This window comes from Siniperca chuatsi, linkage group LG9, assembly GCF_020085105.1.
Source record: "Siniperca chuatsi isolate FFG_IHB_CAS linkage group LG9, ASM2008510v1, whole genome shotgun sequence".
NCBI lineage: Eukaryota > Metazoa > Chordata > Actinopteri > Centrarchiformes > Sinipercidae > Siniperca > Siniperca chuatsi.
Window position 1 is genome coordinate 23,056,285 of NC_058050.1, and position 17,530 is coordinate 23,073,814.

General features: G+C 41.2%; 1 protein-coding gene across 4 annotated transcripts in view; it reads left to right on the forward strand.

Moving 5' to 3' along the window:
* LOC122881863 (nuclear factor of activated T-cells, cytoplasmic 1-like) overlaps positions 1–17,530 on the forward strand; it is a 61,909-nt gene that overhangs the window by 10,302 nt on the left and 34,077 nt on the right. For all 4 annotated transcript variants that reach the window (XM_044208543.1, XM_044208546.1, XM_044208545.1 and 1 more), the window contains exons 4-6: positions 5,360–5,562; positions 9,755–9,927; positions 10,913–11,053. In XM_044208543.1, the coding sequence (XP_044064478.1) occupies positions 5,360–5,562; positions 9,755–9,927; positions 10,913–11,053 (517 nt within the window). The remainder of the gene's footprint in view (positions 1–5,359; positions 5,563–9,754; positions 9,928–10,912; positions 11,054–17,530) is intronic.

A 17,530-nucleotide genomic window follows, 5' to 3' on the forward strand; every position in this document is an offset into this window, starting at 1 on the left:
AATACCACCACGACATTGATTGATGGGTTTTTCCAGAGGAGAACAGTGGGGAAAAAAGTGGAATTGTGCCAAATTATTTTCATTGAGAATAAGGTGACCGAGGACATGACCTGGCTCTGATCTAAAATGTGGGTTCAGTTGAAGATGTGGCAAAGACTTTCAGGTTCAACCTCAGTCAGGAAACACACAGACATCCCGTAGGCCTTTAGTAACAGCAGACAGCAACACCTGTGGAGTATTAAATGTATCGCGCAGCACGCAGCGCAGTCCTGCATATGGCTATTTCGGATAGGATAATGATTGGCCTATAGGGTTTTCCCCCTCACGCATACACACACTCTCTCACTCAGTCTCTCATTACGTCTAAAGCAGCAACAGACATGGTGTAATTTCAGCAGGATGTGGCCATCATCCCTATTAACGTGTGCGTGACTTATTACCCATCTCCCTTCCACTGCAACTGTATGTAATGCACATCAAATTTGCAGTATGTCTCCGCCACGACGACATGAAAGACCGTGGCAAACGTGCTCGGTTCTTCGCATGTGCGGTTTCACCTTGGTATCCGGTGCTTGCTGGTTGAGTAATGTCTCAAAAGAAAACCCCTGATTTACAGCACTCCATACTGTAGCTGTTAATTTCTGATTAAATCTACTGCCGCCTCTTGTTTAATATTCAAAAGGCTCGGTGTACCCTGTAGTGCTGTTAGAGCTTAGTCAGGGCTGTTATTTGTTGCTTAAAGGGGTATTCATGCCACTCTTAAATTGTGGTTCTCCATCTGTGGGGCTTCCCTTACACTGGTATTGGGCTACCACTAATTACCAGCTAATAGCAAGTGGAAAAAAAATTGCATCGTTTTCACTAGTTTGAGGTGATAACCAGACAGCCCACAGATTTATGAGGTAAGACACTGGTGGGTAGTCATGCTACTGGGGGGCACAGCAGTCGTTTGTGCATCATCTTACTCAAATTCTCTGTAGGTTTGGATGATATTTCTTATGGCAGGCTGTGCTGGTAACAAAGTAATTCTTTTTATATGGAATTTGGACCCTCACTGGTCTAGACATGGGCTAGTGCTTGAATCTATGCCCTCAATGACATAATACTAAAGTACTCAGTTCATCAAAAACTTTGAGGAATATTGCTGTTTGGTTGCTTATAAAAGGAGCAGCTTTCGGAGCTAAGGAAACGTAGCACGTTAAAGGATTGCATATGTTGCCTTATGCATTCAATATGAGGCACTGGAGACATTAGCAGGGCAGGAAGGTGATGGAGTAAAGTCTGGAAGGAGAGACAACTTGGATGAGTGTACATTTAATTGGGTACAGCAGAGGCTGGCTGTGTGACTGTCAGCACTTGACAGAGAGAGAGGAGCGTGATAATGGGAAAAAGCCTGAATCTGCTGTTGTATTTCTCCTCCCCTACTTCAGTCTCCCCCCTCCTCTGCTGCTTCCAGTCGTCTTCTCCTTCTCCTCTCCCCAATTCTCTGTGCCACGTGGACTTCTACGAGTCATGACATTTCTCTAGGCAGTGATGAAATCACTGTGGAGGGATAGAAGGCAGCCCACTGCAGGCCTGTAGAGTGTATTCACACTCAATTTCTAGCGAGGTTAGACACATCTAATTTACCAGCAAGTCGTTATTAAACATTACATGTTCAAATCCTTTCTTTGAACTGTTGAGGCCAGCTGCAGGCAGCATTGAGAATGTCAATATTACAAAAGAAATTGAGGGATTCATTGAGTGAAGCAAAGAAAATTAAGAAAGAAAAAAAAATTGGTTCTGTATCCCAAGGGCTGAAACTTTCGATACTGATGATGGATCTCTAATGGTCCAAAGGGACAGGGAGATGAATGGTGGAAAGTGGGTGGGATGCACCCTCCTTTCCCTTTTTAGCTCGACACCCCTCCACATCATCACAACTGACCCAGACAATACAGCTGCATACAATTACACAATTAATGCATCAGCTGCCATATCCACAATGTTTTACTTGAGCCTCAGCTATCAAAAATGGCTCGTGCAACAGTGGCTTGTGGTGGGAGGTGTAAATGGATCTAGCTGACACAGTGGCAGAATTTGGCACCCTCAAACAGCTGCAAATCAAGCCTCCATTCAAACTTGGTTTAAATTATCTTAAAATAAATATACAGTACGTGTGCCAGATACGCTGCAGTTACAGCTAGAAAAGCTCATCTGGTCAAAATTATCTAGTCCAACCTCACAGGCCACATTAGACACAAATACAAAGCTGAGATCACAGGTGTGTGTGTGAAGCCTCTGTTGTCGGCCCACACTTAAACTTTATGACACTATCTCGACTTTTTCCCCCCGATCTTATTCCCCCTTTGAGAATAAAATGAAGAAGTACGTTTTGCGCTCTATTTGTGGTGTGCATTCGAGTGAGCATCACAGAAGTTTAGCAGAAGCTAAGGGAAAGGGTCAGGGAGCACATATGGTAAAGGGATCGGGGGAGGTCGCCCAGGGGGGGACTAGACCACCTTCGTTTGCTGCTGGGAGGACAAGCATCACGAAGAGGACTACCTGACCTCATTAATCACATCCTCTCCTCCATGAGGTCACTACGGCTTTGAGTGTGGACGCCAACGTCATTGTGTGCTACCGCAAGACAAGTGAAGGGATAAAGACCCCTCCTCCCTCTCTCGTGGGCCTCCTTACAGCCACGTGGCAGCTGAGGTAATGGTTGGGGGTCACCAAGAAATCCAAAGGAAGTCTACTGAGGCAAAAGTGACAGACGACACGGCTTTGTAGCGCGGCTGCCTGCGTCTTATTAAATCATAAGGGGACGTCATGCAATTTAACGCTCCGGTGTTTCAGATTTGTACCTCATGCTCCACCATAGCGCTCTCACGAGTCAATACACAAGTAACTGGTAGCATGTGTGGCTATGGATAATTACCTCTTGTGACACCATAAGTAAAATATAACAAGCAGAGCAGAGTCTGCTGGTGAGATCACCCCATAGATGAAGTGGTCCCTTGGGATGCCAAGACTTCAAGAAGCTCCTGACCTCGGCCTAACTCACTGATGACTAGCATGTGTGACTAGCTCACAGGTCAAGACAGCTGCTAGAGACACTATGTGGAGCTGAAGAGAAAAATAGGACGGTTGGAATTGGAGCTGAATGACAGCCTTAGCTTCACCACTTCCTTTGCACTCCCTTGATATCTGAATCAAAGAGCAAAGCCAGATAGCCACTAGTGCGGGGATTATTGAGACATATGGATATATGCTCTACCCCAGTGACTAGTCATATCCTATTTTTATTCAACATAATTAATTCTGAAAATTGTTTAACTGGGAAGAAAAAGAACACATCCTCTGCTTTGTCCCAAATCCAAAAGATCTGTCATCAAGTACAGACCAAAGGCATTTAATCTTCATGGTTATTATCAGGCCAGACAACTTTTAATACAGTTTCCAGACAAATTTGTTCTCAAACCAAAGACATTAGATGTCCATGACACTGTAGCACTAATATCCACAATATGACTTCTAATGATGTAGCTCTCCACCAACCTTCCTCTTCCTCACACCCCCATGCCTGAATTGCCCTCACAAAGGTAATTATAAACCCATTAATCAGATTATGTCATAGGTTACATGTGGTCTACATTTCGTTATATGACTCAGTTAGATAAACAACAGGGGTCTTTTATTCCATTCGACGGTACCACTGTTTTCACTCGGATCGAGCTCAAAGAAAATTGGTCTGAAGCGATGCGCTGGTGTGTTCTGGGGTAATTGACCAATTTGTGGGATTTTTCAGATGGCAATGGCTTGGTCAGCCCTGGTCTTGAGTAAGTGATCCCTCACAGTAAATGTCACAAGTGGTCAAGTAGTCACCTGGGTGGATCCACGGAGGTCCACTCGATGAGAACTTAGTGCTCTCAGTTTTTAGACTTTGGAGAGATTTCTAAACCCACACCAACATCCGCTCATATGACCATATGGCCACTTTGCACTGCAAAGAGCAGGCATATCCTGGGAGGTCTGCAGGGTAAGACTCAGTTCCACCAGAAATCCACATTTGGTTGGCAAATTATTCTGGTCAGAAATCACTCACAAAGTATCAGTTGTCCTTCACCACATTTTGGAATTTGCAACCCTGTCTGTGTGTTCATATTTTTGAGCCATCACATACTTGGTTAAATCATCGATTAATGTTACTTTAGACACTGTCAAAAAATGATCCAGGGATGCTGAATGTAAATTGGCAGTTACAGTTTTTATTTGAAGTGTCGTTGACCCCAAAGTCAACAGCACTTTTCAAACTATGCATGGCTGTGGAATTTTTCTTCTCTTTTTTAAAAGATTTGATCTTTTTATTACTTGAGCAGTAGCAGCTAATGGAGGTCTTCTAGAGGAAGTGGTAGTTGTTTGAAGTGGTGGTTCTGATACAGGAGTCTCTTTCATCACAGTGGGACACAGTCTCTGAGCTTTAATGGAAATCATAATACATGTTCATAACCACCCAAAGGCAAAGGAGCTGGATCCCATCTGCATGCCAAGCTCTATGAAGTTTGTTGGTGTTATTACATTTAGGTGTAAAGTTTGCTGAATTTGACAACTACTTTACCTATATAGGAATATTTATTACACTCTAAATGTATGTTGATACTAGAGAAAGACAGAAAAAACTGAATTTGGACATTGTGTCCACTTGCAGTGGTAGTGCATGCCATAATTTTGATTACATTTCATTTACACCAATGATTTTAAAGTATGGTTTGTCAGTTTCATTTCTGTAGATGCAACTCATATTTATACAAGGAAATGGTATTAGTCCGATTATCAGTTTCATAAACTTTATAGACTGTGAGCATCACATCTTGAGGCAGACCTGAGATGATTGGCCTAGTTTCTTATTTTGTCTTTGTAAGGGTCACGTTCCACTGAGTCACTGTCAACTGATTGCCTCTCTGTAGGCACTTTTTTTAATAGCAGCAGTAAGATTTTAATGAACAGTGAAGTGGTGGGAAGCCAGCCCCTCCATCAGCCTCCATGTCTCTGTGCCCAGGAGATCCCTACCCCAGACACATTCAGAAACATCAAAAAACTTTTTTTTCACCCTCCCCTAAAAGAGTGTAGAACTAGCTAAAAAAACAAAACAGCAAAGACCACTGAAAAGGGGGTCTCCAACCCAACCAAAAACAAACAAAGAAAAGGGGCTAATTTTCGCAGCCCCTCTACCATGTCAGAGCTATCATTAAAGGCCCCTTTAACTATCAGTAGCTGATGTGCATTCAGTCTCTATTTCCTAAATGAGGGGTTGCTTGAGATGGGGGTCTTAAAATCTGATGTGCCTCTCACCTGGGTCCCTTTGTTCTCCTGCCAGCTTTATGGCTACATGGAAAGCGAGCCGCTCACCCTGCAGCTGTTCATAGGGACCGCAGATGACCGCCTCCTGCGACCACATGCCTTCTACCAGGTCCACCGCATCACCGGCAAAACCGTCTCCACTGCCAGCCATGAAGCCATGCAATCCAACACCAAAATTCTGGAGATCCCTTTGCTGCCTGAAAACAACATGAGAGCCATGTGAGTGCTCTTAGACCTTCACAAGTCTCCTATCCATCTTTTTCTTTCCACATGTTTCACTGGTAACCCCTACTTTAAAATACACCCACAAAAACACTCTTTTCTCTTTCTCTGCACCTTCCTCTTTGCTTTAGCTCTACAAACAGAATGCCTGATGATAGGTACTACACAGGACACACTTCGAAATAGGCCTTCAAAACAGACATCTGTGCTTTCACCCCAAGAAATGCATGATTTCTAAGGAAGTGAAATAAGTACTCAGTTTCGACACAAGTTCATGGGTGACTTAATTCTGACCAATGAGTGCAGGGACTCTAAAGGCTAGAGGTTTGCAGTTGTAAAATAAATGGCCAACCAGGAGCCCTCATGGAAGTCCATTTTTTTGCACAAATAATATCTTAAAAAGTAATAACCAGGCTAGAGCCATGAAACGTTGAGAGTCCCATGGTCTACCAGTATGATGTATTTGCCAGCAAGTTGAAGTCATAATTTCAGGGTGCTCAATTACTCACAGTCATGTAGCCTGCAATGTGCAATGAAAAACTTTGTACTTACACTAATGAACAGAACTGGCCAGAACTAAACATGTTGCAATAGCAAAACAATGTCAATTAATGACCATTAAAATGTATAAAGAAAAAAAAAAGATCTTGGAGTATATGTAATGAACTAATTAATTAATTCATTAATTTAAAAGTAATAAATGAACTCATATGCTTAGTAAAACCCAAATAAATATAGGCCTCTTTCACAGCAGACATTTTGACCTGTTACAGTAGGAAAAGCACAGGTGTTACTAATGACATTAATGATGGTGCTGTTCAATTGTCCCAGGAGGTCATGACAGTGTGCCGGAGAGCCGGCATGCCCAATACCAGGATCCTGTAACCGACGCAGCTAAATAGTATTCAGCCATCCTTGTTTTTCCTACTGTGAAATGTCTTCTGTGAAAAAGGCCTTTTTCTAAATTAACAACTGGTAGACAACAGTGGCGTACTGTAACACCATGGCCAAAAAGAGACATTTAGGAAAAGACTATGTGATTGTAAGTATGAAAAGCTTGAAAACTTCTAAATTTAGCTTATTGTGACACAGTAAGCTGTTCTACAGGAAATAGCTCTTGTGTGTTTCATTGATATCCACTTCAACTAACAAACAGCAGCATTGTTTCCAAGGGGGAATCCATTTTCCTAATATTCATTGGGAAACAACATGGCTTCTCCCTTATAAATTTCTTATCCCCAATAAATTGAAAGAAGTACATCATGAAATTGTACATTGTATTTATCCCACCAACAAATTCATCTCAAAATTTGCAGATATTGATAACAAATGTGTTTTGCAAAAATTAAGAAGAAACAACAAAGTTTGAGGACTGTTTTGGCACTCAGACCAGTCACTCTATTAATTTAGAAGCCAAGGATGTAATACTATGCTTGGAAAATAAAAACCAGAAAGTTCAGCAGACTGTCAACTTATTAATTTTACTGGGGAAATTTTACATCCATAAAGCCAAATTCTCAAGGTCTCGCCCAACATTTGAACCTTTTAGGATTGAATTTAAGAACTACTTGGAGTCTATCCCAATTTATAAACAATAAAAAATGTACCCATATAGTTAGTATGCAGCAAGAACTCTTTAAAGAAATTTGATGATTGCTTACCTTTTCTGTTATTATTATTTTTTTATTTACTTTTTTTTTATTCTAATGCTCTATACTAACCTATGTCCTCAGGTCTTGTTGAATATATTGTTCTATGAAAGTAGAGTCATACTTGTTAAGTTAATTTAATTTATTATGATGCCTAAATGTTTTCTGTTTGTGTATTTATATTAAGTTTGTTAAAGATGATTTTCTCAATAAAGTGAAAAAAAGCAGCAGCGATGTTAGTCAACTCTGAAGCACTTAAATATTGTACTAACACACAATTTGCCATTACCTGCTTAACTTTGCTACTATGTATGTTTGCTAACATTAGTGTTTACCACAAGGTGAGCTAGCTAGCAAGCTACTTTCTCTGCCAGTTGGGGTGGCTGTCTGCTCATTATGAGTTCTGGTGTTCTGTGAACTCTTTTACTTTGTAAAAGTGAAAGTGTGGTTAAAAGTACTCTCCTAAATATATTCTTTTTAAAAAATAATATCATCTGTTTGCTAGGCTGAGGTAAATTAGCCTTGGTCGCTCTCATCCTCCCTCCAGACTTGCAGTAATCCAAGGGGCGGTGCTCTGCAGTGTGTCCAGGCAGTAGCTCCTGTCCTGGGGCTCTATTCAGACTAGGCAGCAGTGAATTTTTTGGACTGGGGCCCCAGAACTCTGTGTTATGGATAAAACCACTGTATCTGAACATAGGTTACATAAGGCCGTAGACTCTTACTGCACCTCAAGTTTATCCTTCACTGTTTCAAATCTCTTTTTTGTAAAAAAAAATAGAATAAGTAATGATTTAATGCATCTCTATTTTGTTAGGACTTATTTTCATGTTTGTTTAAATGCAGGAGATTATTATGATATTTATAGGATATAAGAGTTTCCTGACTGGACCGTGGCCTTCTTTGGTTGGGAATGGATGATTTTAACATTCGTACTGCCTTACAATATCATTTCCAACAATACCACAATATCCCTTATATTGTATCATATTTAGAGGCGCCCCTAAATTGACTTGACTTAATGTGTCCCTTAGGATGAATATGATATTATAAAAATTATTCAAGAGGAAGTTTCTGTTCCCCTTTGTCGTCAGCACACATGCTAAAGGAAGAGGAGGGAAAGTTCTCTCTTTCTCCGCCGACTATCTGAAAGGTCAAAGACGAAGAAAAGCCTGTCTCTTTCCACTGAGCTGTTTAACAGTCGTCTTGATAACGCAGCATCCAGCTCTCGTGCCAGCAATCATTTGCTCGCTGTGTGGGATGCAGACAGTCGAAAACTGCAGTCAAACTTTCTGACAGTTTCAATCTGTCTTTCTTCCCTGTAGGAAAATTAATCTCATACACATAAGGCAGCTTAATTTAAAGTAGTATAGTCCCTTCTGCAAATTCTAATAAGTACAACATACCGTTTGATCGTAAATACCTGTAACCTAATCAGCAAGGTAACGCTTATTATACATTTTTTATTATCACTGCAGTTACTATGAAAGAGTATGTTTTTTTTAGCTCACACATTGAGCATGCCTCATTACATTGCTGGCAGAGAAGACTATCACTTTTATCTAGTCTAAACATTTCCTTGCTGTAGATTTAACTTCTGTGAAAACTAACTGCAAACTCATCCATGATGTCCATCATCTCGTGTTTGTTTTGAAACTATATGCGCTATATGCACGACAGAACACCTATTTATTCAAATTGTCCAAACCAAAGTCAGGGGGAGAAATGGCTTGGTATAAAACCTGACATTTACCATGTTCCAGGAATAATGCCCAAAAAGCTACCATGTAAAACAACTGAAATGCCAAACCATATTCCATTCATATTCCCTCACTTTTTTACCAGTCACACTAGTTTTATTTAAATTCATGAAAGGCCATGTCTGAAAATGAATGCCCATTTTTTCCACAAAGAAAAGAGAAAGAAATTTCAACCCTTTACCTCCCAAATTGTGAAATAAAATAAATAAAGACAGACAGCTCAGTAAAGAGTCTACTGCTACACGTGGCAATGATTAACATAGGTTTAAACCCTAAACGTATGAAGTGTATGGCTTCAATGGTGCAAAGGGACTGGACAGGCTTGGTGCACTCAGATAGCAATAAAGTGACTGTGTGCATATTGACAGCAGCTGATGCTCAGTCCAGAGGATTCCTCCAGTGAACTGCTAATTTTTGGACCACCATGACCCTTTAAAACTGTAATGTGAAGTCATTAATGTCCAACTCTGTCTTTGATGACATGCTGGATTAATAATGATACTGTCATGCTCCAATGAACCAGTGCATGATCTGTAACACCAGCGGGGACTTCACTGCTGGTCTCAGTTTGAACAGCCAGAGTCAAGGAATCAAATCTGCTCCCATTTCAGCCTTTGTCCATACAGTGCTTTCTGTAGAAAATATTCTGTAGGAAGTATCCTGCGGGACTGTACGTTGTGTAATAGCAGAGAAAGCAGAGATTCACCTTTTCATTATTTTGTATATTTAATGTCGTCTTTGAAATATGTTGTTAAATTTTGCCCTTCTCTGCTTCTGTCCCAGAATTGACTGTGCAGGGATCCTGAAGCTGCGTAATTCGGATATTGAGCTTCGCAAAGGGGAAACAGACATCGGACGTAAAAACACACGTGTGAGATTGGTGTTTCGAGTGCACATCAACCAGCCCAACGGCAGGACAGTGTCCCTACAGACTACTTCGAACCCAATTGAATGCTGTAAGTCACACATAAACTCACAAACTGGCATGCCTTTTCTCTCTTTCCACTTAAGGCGAAAGGTGGCATCTATTGTTGTAATCCAATAAACTGAGCTACTATTTTATTACTTGCTGGAGCACATTCAGTGCCTCTGCACCCAATAAGCTTTATATGATCAAAGCAATTTGCCAAGGCAATAGATGCATTGTACATGATGCCAGACACATGTGTTATCTGTCTCAATTCACATTTTATGACTAAATACATATGTTATTGTGGTAAGACTACCCCATTAGCACAGGTTCCACAAAGGTCATTTGCCAGCCCCAGTTTTGGCATGGTTGAATGAGCACATTGAAAGAAACCTCTGTTTCTTTGTCATTCATTTGTGTATATAGGTGGGATGTTATTTGCACCCAAGGAAGCCAATTAAAGTTTGATGGTGAGACGGAGCTGGCATTATAGTTTATGATCCAAAGTGGATGTTAATCCGAGTTGGTTCATCATTACAGAGAAGGTTTATTTAGTGAATTTAAGATTTCTTTAGTGCTTTAGTTAACTCCTATTTAAAAAATTAAACAAATGCAATGGGATAATCGATGAAATGCACAGCTATGTGATTATAAATATATGTGTCTCTGGCTGTGAATCTGGTCACCAAGTCCCCGAGACTAAAGGTGACTAGCTACATTTATAGAAAGCAGAGACAGGTGGTTGGCCGTAGGCTACTTGATGGAAAATAATGACTAAGGATCTGACCATGAAAATATTGTTTTGATCAGTTGTCTGCCTTTTTCGATGTCATTTAAAGAGCAGCTGTTGGCTGAAAACCTCTTAGCTAGGGGTCATGAAATCATCATAATAAAGTTGATAAGCCTGTTTCTCTAACCAAGAACTGCTGTTTTACTGGGCTTGTGCTTCTTGGAGTGGATGGAGATCAGGCGAGTGAGCTTATGTGGGCTCACACACTGTATTGAAATGTGTGTGTGTTTCCCTCCAACAGCCCAGCGCTCGGCTCAGGAGCTTCCCTTGGTGGAGAAGCAGAGTTTGGACAGTTACCCTGCCACCGGAGGCAAAATGATGCTCCTGAGTGGCCTCAACTTCCTCCCTGACTCCAAGGTGGTGTTTGTGGAGAAGGCCCAGGGTAAGCTGCCATCACCAGACCATGTTTACTGCCTTTCAATTTCCCCTCTTAATATCTCTTTCAAATGTCTCTCTCCCTCTCTGTCTCCGCCGCATTTCCTCAGTCTCTCCTCCCGTCAAAATAGAGCAGGCCTTGCTAGAGAGCCACATGTGGTGTGCATTAAGCCACTATATTTTTAACCAAAGCATATTTACATTTGCTGAAGTTTCCATTGCCTGTTCACTGGTGCTCGCCACAAGTTAAGGAATGAATCACAACCAGGGCATGTGCAACGTCTCTTTCTCTCACTTTCCCTCTCTCCCTCGCTGTCTCTCCCTCCCTGACTCCCTTGCTTTTCACATTTAACCCCCTCGCTTACTTTCACCACTGTAGCTCCCTCTTCCACCCATTCTAGCGGATACTCACCCCGGCTTCATGTCACTGACTCATGGTTAAGAGGCTATTCCTTTTTTTTTTTGTCCAGATTTTTCGGCCATGCGTTTCCTCCCTGTGTGGGAGGGAGCAATGGTTAAAACACTACTGATCAAGTTTGCAAGTGAATGATCATTTCCTTGATTGCATCCACTAAATCAAAGCAAAGGTCAAGCACGGTGATACCTCTGAAGTCTGTTGAAATACAATGCTGCTGCTAATGATCAGAGCAACGAGTAAGGAAGGATGAGGGAGGGAGTAACCACCAATTGATTAATCATAGATTTCATAATTCTTGGTGATGGTTTTGGTTAAAAAAAAACCTACTTATGCACAAAAATACATGCCAACCTTTTCCATCATCTACACTTTTTTTCCCCTTCCTAGACCAAGGTCACCAAGAGGTTTTTAATCAGGGTAGTAAAATTAAAAAACAGACAAAACATACCCCTAATAGTAGATATAAGTAATATAAGATAATTCTTGCATGCATCAATGGATGAATGAATGAACTTTTTATTATTGTGTCATGAATACAACTATGTCCAACTCACATAGGCTTACAAGAGACAAATGCACATAAGCCAGTTCCAGACTGCTGTGTATACATTTTCAAACAAAACTACACAAAAGTCCAAAAGCAAAGAAAACCAACTCGAACAACTTTCACAATCAGATCTTTAGACCTTCATTGTCTACAACAAAATGTATATATCACTGACCAGTAAATGTAGTATATATATTGCTGGAGACAATATTGCACCAACAATCCCCTGTGGTCCACCAGGTGATTCAGGTGAGAAGGCAGTCTCAGCATTGGGAGGGAAAAGACGGGCTTCAGTCATTGCTCAATTTCCCCCTAGTTTATTAAAATGGTCTTAAAATGACTTCAAAAATGAAGACAAGCTATAAAAAATAAGACAACAAACTTTTTTGCTCTTCTCTACACCCATGCCTCCCTACCTCGCCTCACCCTGTGAGAGTACTCGTAAGCACCTTAGGGGTTAAGGGATGGGCAGAGATGGGGTGAGTGGAGGTGGATGAACTTGATAATATGGGGTCTCCCACCTCCTGGCTTTACTTAGTCATGGATGGGGATCCCTTAGAGAGGAAAGCCTGTACATACACAACACCTTAGCCTCTCCACCTCCTGCTATTTGAGACTCATGACCCCTTTTGGGTTGTATTTCCCTTTTTTCACCCCCTCTCGCTCTTCCTCTCTGTCTACCTTGGATTCTCTGTTTCCTCCTTTTCTCTCTTTTCACCCCTCATCCTCCATTCGTCTTACCTCCATCCTCGATACCCGTTAAAGACATTAGCCGGCGTGGAGCTCTGCTCTAGCGGGATCCCCACACTCGTGCCTGCCATCGACATTTCAGTGGTTTGTTTTCCGTCTCTGTGGTATTAAGAAGGAGTGAGAGAGATCGAAAGAGAGGTTGTCTGTCTACTACTTAGTCTTCTTTTATGTAAACTTTAATGACCCACCACTTCCAGGGTCTCCTAAGTCAAAAAGCCCATTACAGACAGACCTACACACTCTAAACACATGCACACACAGGAACACACACATCATTCACTAATGGCAACTATCTATGAGCAAGTATGAGTGTGGAAAAGTACTTATGTCCCAAATATACTGCAAAATATTGTCTTTTGGCATTTTAATCAGAGAATCCTGCTGTTTCATAAAGGTTCTCAGACTTAAAAATTCTCTGATTGTTGATTTAGAAGGACCAAACTGGGATGAGGAAAAAAAGAAACCAATGAAATTATAATTATATTACAGATTTATTCTATAACTTTGGTTTTATTTTCCTCTGGAAAAGTTCATGACTAAATGCACCCATGAAATACAGAGCATTGCACCGCAATAATTACTACTCGCAGACATGTGCTTACACACACAGTTGGACACACACATGCACACGTACAGCCGAGTTCTTTGTACAGCACAACACCAATCACTACTTTTGCCACAGTGGTGACAGCCATTACTGTTGCTGCCATCAAAGGTCAGGGCGGCTGCTCACTTTCCAAAATTGACTCCAATAAACACCTTCCAGAAAATTCCACAAATCCTAAGGAGCAACAGACGGTTTTTGAGTGTCCCAATCCAACTTGTGTGAATAATTATATACAGTTAAAATCATCCAAGTTGAGTCAGAGGGAGATCACACATAGCACAAAAGCCTATTAACACAAATGAGACAGCCATAAATCATAAATACATGTATTTCTTAACTGTTTCCATTTGCTTTCACACAAGGATGTAGCTGTTTTTAGCACAAACATACCCATATGTCTGTTTCTGAATTGCCTGCAGATATCATGGTAAATGGATAGTTAATAGCCTTTCTGACTATTCAAAGCACTTCACACTACATATCACATTCACCCCATTCATGCACTGATGGCAGGTGCTCATCAGTACAAAGAAACTAAATAATCAGTCAAAGCCTTCGGGAGCAATTTGAGGTTCAGTGTTTTGCCCAAGGACACTTTGACATGTGGGCTGGGATTGAACCGCCGATCCTCTGATTGGTGGACGACCCGCTCTACCACTAAGCCACAGCTGCCCAACTCATTATTATGCTCTTAAATAATGGATGACATCAACATTTGAGAGATTGTCCCATTAACATTTTCTAGTTAAGTGATGAGAACAGAAACACCAAAAGCATCCACTAGTCCTTAGCAAATCATTTACCCTGCCGCTCTGTGTTACCACTTTATTTTACACTTCTTTTACGGACCTTGGCCACTGACATTATCTTAAAAGTGAGAAAATGATCACTACATTTATAAACATAAAGTAACCTCAATTGGAGATTGAATTGAAAGCTACCAGGGATGAATTTGGAAATACAGGTGATGACAGCTAAAAATAAATAAGTTAAAGGGAAATAATAAACTTAGCTACATCTAAAAGTCCAGTTTTAAGTTAAATATTTAAAACATACTTTTTTTTGTTCAAAATAATTATTTATACTATGTTCACACCCGAAATAGTTAATTTTGGTTTTATCTCTTAATGGGAGACCCTTCTAAAAACCCATATAAACTGTATGTATTCTTTTAACCTGTTGTACTGTTAAATCATAGTTTCCCTCTGTCTGTCTTTCGCTGCCACTTTAATCTTCCTCTCCTTCTCTCTATGTTGTTTTGATTGTCTGTCTGCCCCCCCCTCCACTGAGATGTTCCCAGTACCAAATGAGCAGAGCTCATAGCTGTTGCCACTATGGGAGATTGTAATGCGCCTTGAAAAATAATTACTTCTACTTTTCAAATGCCACGTCCATCCCCACTGCTCCACTTCGTTACCCACAGGATAACTGATGCAAACTCTGTGCATCCACTGCATGTGTGTGTGTGTTTGTTGTTGTGTATATGTGTGCACACTATCACTGCTAGCCTGCGGGCCTGTTTGCGTTGTTCAGTAGGAAGTGTTTTCAGTGAGTCATCCATGAGGGATTCCCTGTAGAGGGGTGAAACGGAAAAGACAAGACCCTCAGAGGGTAGGTACTGAGAAGAGGGAGCAGGGAGGAAGAGGAAATAAAAAGGGGTGGCAGAAAAAGACAGGACTTCCTTAGAAATCATGCTTGTGACCTTGTATACTGAGACATCAGAGCATAGAAGTGTATATACTGTATGTAAATACATATATCCTGCACTGATGTTGACTCTTGTTTAGTGAATGAATGCCAAGTGTAGGGTCAATTTCTACGGGTCCCAATAAAAGGTTTTATGTATTCATGTGAAACTTTATTTATAGCTTCAATGGATGAATCAATATAACTGCTTTTCCTAGTTTTTTAATTCATCACAGAACACACTCAGCAGGGAGAGCAGACTGTAGCTAGATAATGATAGACTCAAGGACCTCAAGTCCAAATTTTGGCTCCTGCTGCAATGTAAACATTCTTTTCATTTATTTTTAATAGGCCTCATCATATTTATTCTCTGCAGTGGAGAATCGTACCCTTCACATAGCTGCAATGTGGGCATTTATGAAACTTTCCATCTCCTTTTGCATTGTTGTGCTTGGTACAGTTTTACTGTTATTTTTATTATGTGTATGTGTTGAGGCTGTGTCAGTGTTTCGGTTTGCCCAAACCGCTCTTTTGGCACCGAAGTAGGAGGACATACCTGTCGCACCTATTGCAGTGTGTGTTCTGGCTTGCCCTGCTTTCCATGGATGGAATGAGTGCTAGAGGCAGGGAAAATAGAGACAGACAGACAAACAGAGAGAGAGGGAGAGAGAGAGAGAGAGAGAGAGAGAGGAGAGCTGGGGAAAGCCTACACTCTGACTCAGAGGGGAGGTAAGGGAATTCCCTGGTGAGCTGGATAGTTTTTACATCTGGTGGGATTGGAGCTTTGCCTGGAGCTCAGCAGCACCACACAGCCTGGGCTGCAGCAGGAAGAAGTCTGGTCTTCTCCACCTCTGCTTCAGGCTGGTCGAGCTCACAGCCAAGACTAAGAGAATTCTAAGCTACAGTATAATCTGTAACATTAGGACAGCATAGTCCACAACAATACCCCTAGGCTATTTCTCTTGTCTTGAGTAAACTCCTCAGCAACAGGCTGAAATATTTTGATTCTCATACCTTCATAATTCGAGGCCTTACAGACTGTGATCTGTACTGTTAGAGTTTATTCAGAGACTGTTTATACTTCATTGAACACTTCTACCTTGGGCAAGTCTAAACACCAGACAAATCGGTCAATGTATTGTACTTCTAGCAGTGTGTCTAGACTGCCCTTTGGCTTTAGGCTAAGATAACCTGCATAATCTTGGCTCAAAGTTTTGGCACTATGGCAGTGTAAGTTCAGCCTCCACCCCTGCTACAGGCTAGAGATTAAAGAAGTATGAGTTACAATAATCTGTCTAATTAGGATGGTATACTGCACCAAAATCAATGATTATGTATAATAATTGTAGTTCTAGGAGGAGCCCTCTAACAGAGCTGTAGGGGCTTAACCTCTCCAGCTCCTTTGCCATCCCCCATGAAATGAATCATGTATTAACTACTGCATGTCTTAGGCTGTGTCTATGAGAAATTGATGGGTCAATCCCCAAAAAGAGCAAACCATAACATACAATATAGAAGGGGGCCGTCACTGCCCCCATCAATGATATACGTTTGGCGAAGTGAGCCTGTATTATATTTTCAGTGTGTTGATCCACGAGGATTCATAGTTAAACCTATAGGATCCTGTTGTAGGGCGAAGCTTGTGTGAAATACAACTGAAAGTTTGCCTCTCACCCTCAAAGCCTCCAGCTCATTAAAATGTATTTCTTTCATGATGTAAAGACTGATCAGCAACAGGCCAGTGCACCATTTCGGAATGCCTCTGCTTTGGGCACGTCTATTCATCAAAGGAATCGGTTGGATCATATCAGTATCATAACAGAAAGATGTCTAGATTGTCGTGTGGCCTCCACCCTTTCTTCAGACTTGTCTGGACCTGTTATAGCCAGATAAGTGGTTGAAATCAGAGAGAGACAACTGTTTCCATTTCCCATTTTGGGCCAGGCCTTAAGGAATGCCCCCTCCATGTAATAAGAATAGTGAAACTGTATAGCTTGATTAAACATTGTTCAATGCATTGGACTTTGTGTCCCATTTGTCTGCAACCAGTTAAAGAGACCCTGCACAAATAGCATCTACCTGCACTCACCATACATTTATGGTGAAGGTTTGTAAGTAAGGGTCTTGTTGTGACCCTCCGTAGGCTGTGATATACTGTGCAGCACACCATGGAGAGCATCCAACCTTGATGTCTTCCTTGTAAACACAAATATTACACAAATGTAAAAGTCTGGATGATCTTCCAGCCATCCCTCTCAGTTTTTAGATCATTTTCAGCCACACAGCTGGAGTCTTGACAAAAGGATAAAATCTGACTCTGCTGGCCGCCATCCTCCTCAGCCTGCACCCACAGGTCAAGTCAGCTCACGCTCTTATACACCAAGAATAACTCACTTCCTGACTATAAACCCATCACAAATCTAAAGTCAGGTCATAATTTTCACAGAAGCCTCAATCTGAAGCAGACCCACATTTC